Source organism: Cebus imitator, unplaced genomic scaffold (genome assembly GCF_001604975.1).
Source record: "Cebus imitator isolate Cc_AM_T3 unplaced genomic scaffold, Cebus_imitator-1.0 Scaffold759, whole genome shotgun sequence".
Taxonomy (NCBI): Eukaryota; Metazoa; Chordata; class Mammalia; order Primates; family Cebidae; genus Cebus; species Cebus imitator.
Genome location: NW_016108074.1, coordinates 277,220 through 278,280, shown reverse-complemented (window position 1 = coordinate 278,280; position 1,061 = coordinate 277,220). Strand labels below are relative to the sequence as shown.

Below are 1,061 nucleotides of genomic sequence, written 5' to 3'. Positions count from 1 at the left end.
AGAATGCAACTTTATGAATGAAAAACATTCAAGGAAATTTATCACAAAATACGATTAATGGTCACGCCTGGGTGATCAGACTATGGGTAAGATTGGCTTTCTTTATTACACTTTACAGTCTAACCAAGTTTTCTACAATGAGATTCAGAGACGTTTGTAATGAAAGAATGCATTGATAAAGGTCCACAGAACCCCAGTATCACGTGGAGAAAGATGACAAAACCAATCAGAGAAACAGAAATAACAAGTTGCAAGGGTACCTAGCAGCCTCACCGAAGAAATGCCAATTTGAAAAACAGAATGGTATTGTCCACTGACTGAGTTTTCACAAGGGACCACGTCTCCCCACCTCACCCCCGCCTCCAGGGCTTGTAAGGCACCGACCACCAAAGAACCAGTATTTTCTTTCGGAGAACGCTTCGCGGCATTTTTTTCAAGTACGAAGGGCTGGGCTGAGGCGAGCAGGGCCGCTTCGCGGAGCAACACTGCTACCTCCAAGTCTTGCAACCCGAGCGCCACAAACCCCGGAGGAAAATACATCTCCGCTGCGTAACCTCCCCGAGCCCCAAGATCTTGGCTGCGAAAGCAAAGCGTGATGACGGTGAGGACCAGAGAATGGGCTGGTACCGGCCGGAAAGGCCCCGACGAACCTACCGTACAGGGCAGCCTCCCATAGTCTTGCCCTCAGAACCATAGCAACCGCGCAAGAAGTTTCTGCGCCGCCGGAAAAACGCAGCCCGGAGGGCGGGTCTGGCCTACGATTGACGGGCTCTGGGCCTGCGCATCGGAGCCCAGGGAGGTCCCTAAGGGTGAGGGGCAGAAGTGGAAAGTGGCTGATTTGAGAGCTAAAAAGATCCGTACCATAAAGGAAGCCTAACCCAGCTAGGGTCTAAGTGACCCTGCAGCCGAGGCTGCGGAGCAGACAGCCCTGGACAGGGGACTTTTAAACTTCCATGTTTGTCTCTGCATTGTGCAATTTTAACAAGAACCCTGCTAACTCAGTTTAGTTAGAATTCTCCATCCTCAATATCTCAGGTTCCTCATCCCACAGGTGATGTCTG

At 50.6% G+C, this 1,061-nt stretch overlaps 1 protein-coding gene across 1 annotated transcript in view; it reads right to left on the bottom strand.

Moving 5' to 3' along the window:
• FAM104B (family with sequence similarity 104 member B) overlaps positions 1-743 on the bottom strand; it is a 19,590-nt gene extending 18,847 nt beyond the window's left edge. Inside the window, exon 1 of the mRNA XM_017519611.2 lies at positions 655-743. Within this exon, the coding sequence (XP_017375100.1) occupies positions 655-674 (20 nt within the window). The 5' untranslated portion in view covers positions 675-743. The remainder of the gene's footprint in view (positions 1-654) is intronic.
• Positions 744-1,061: the final 318 nt, after the last annotated feature.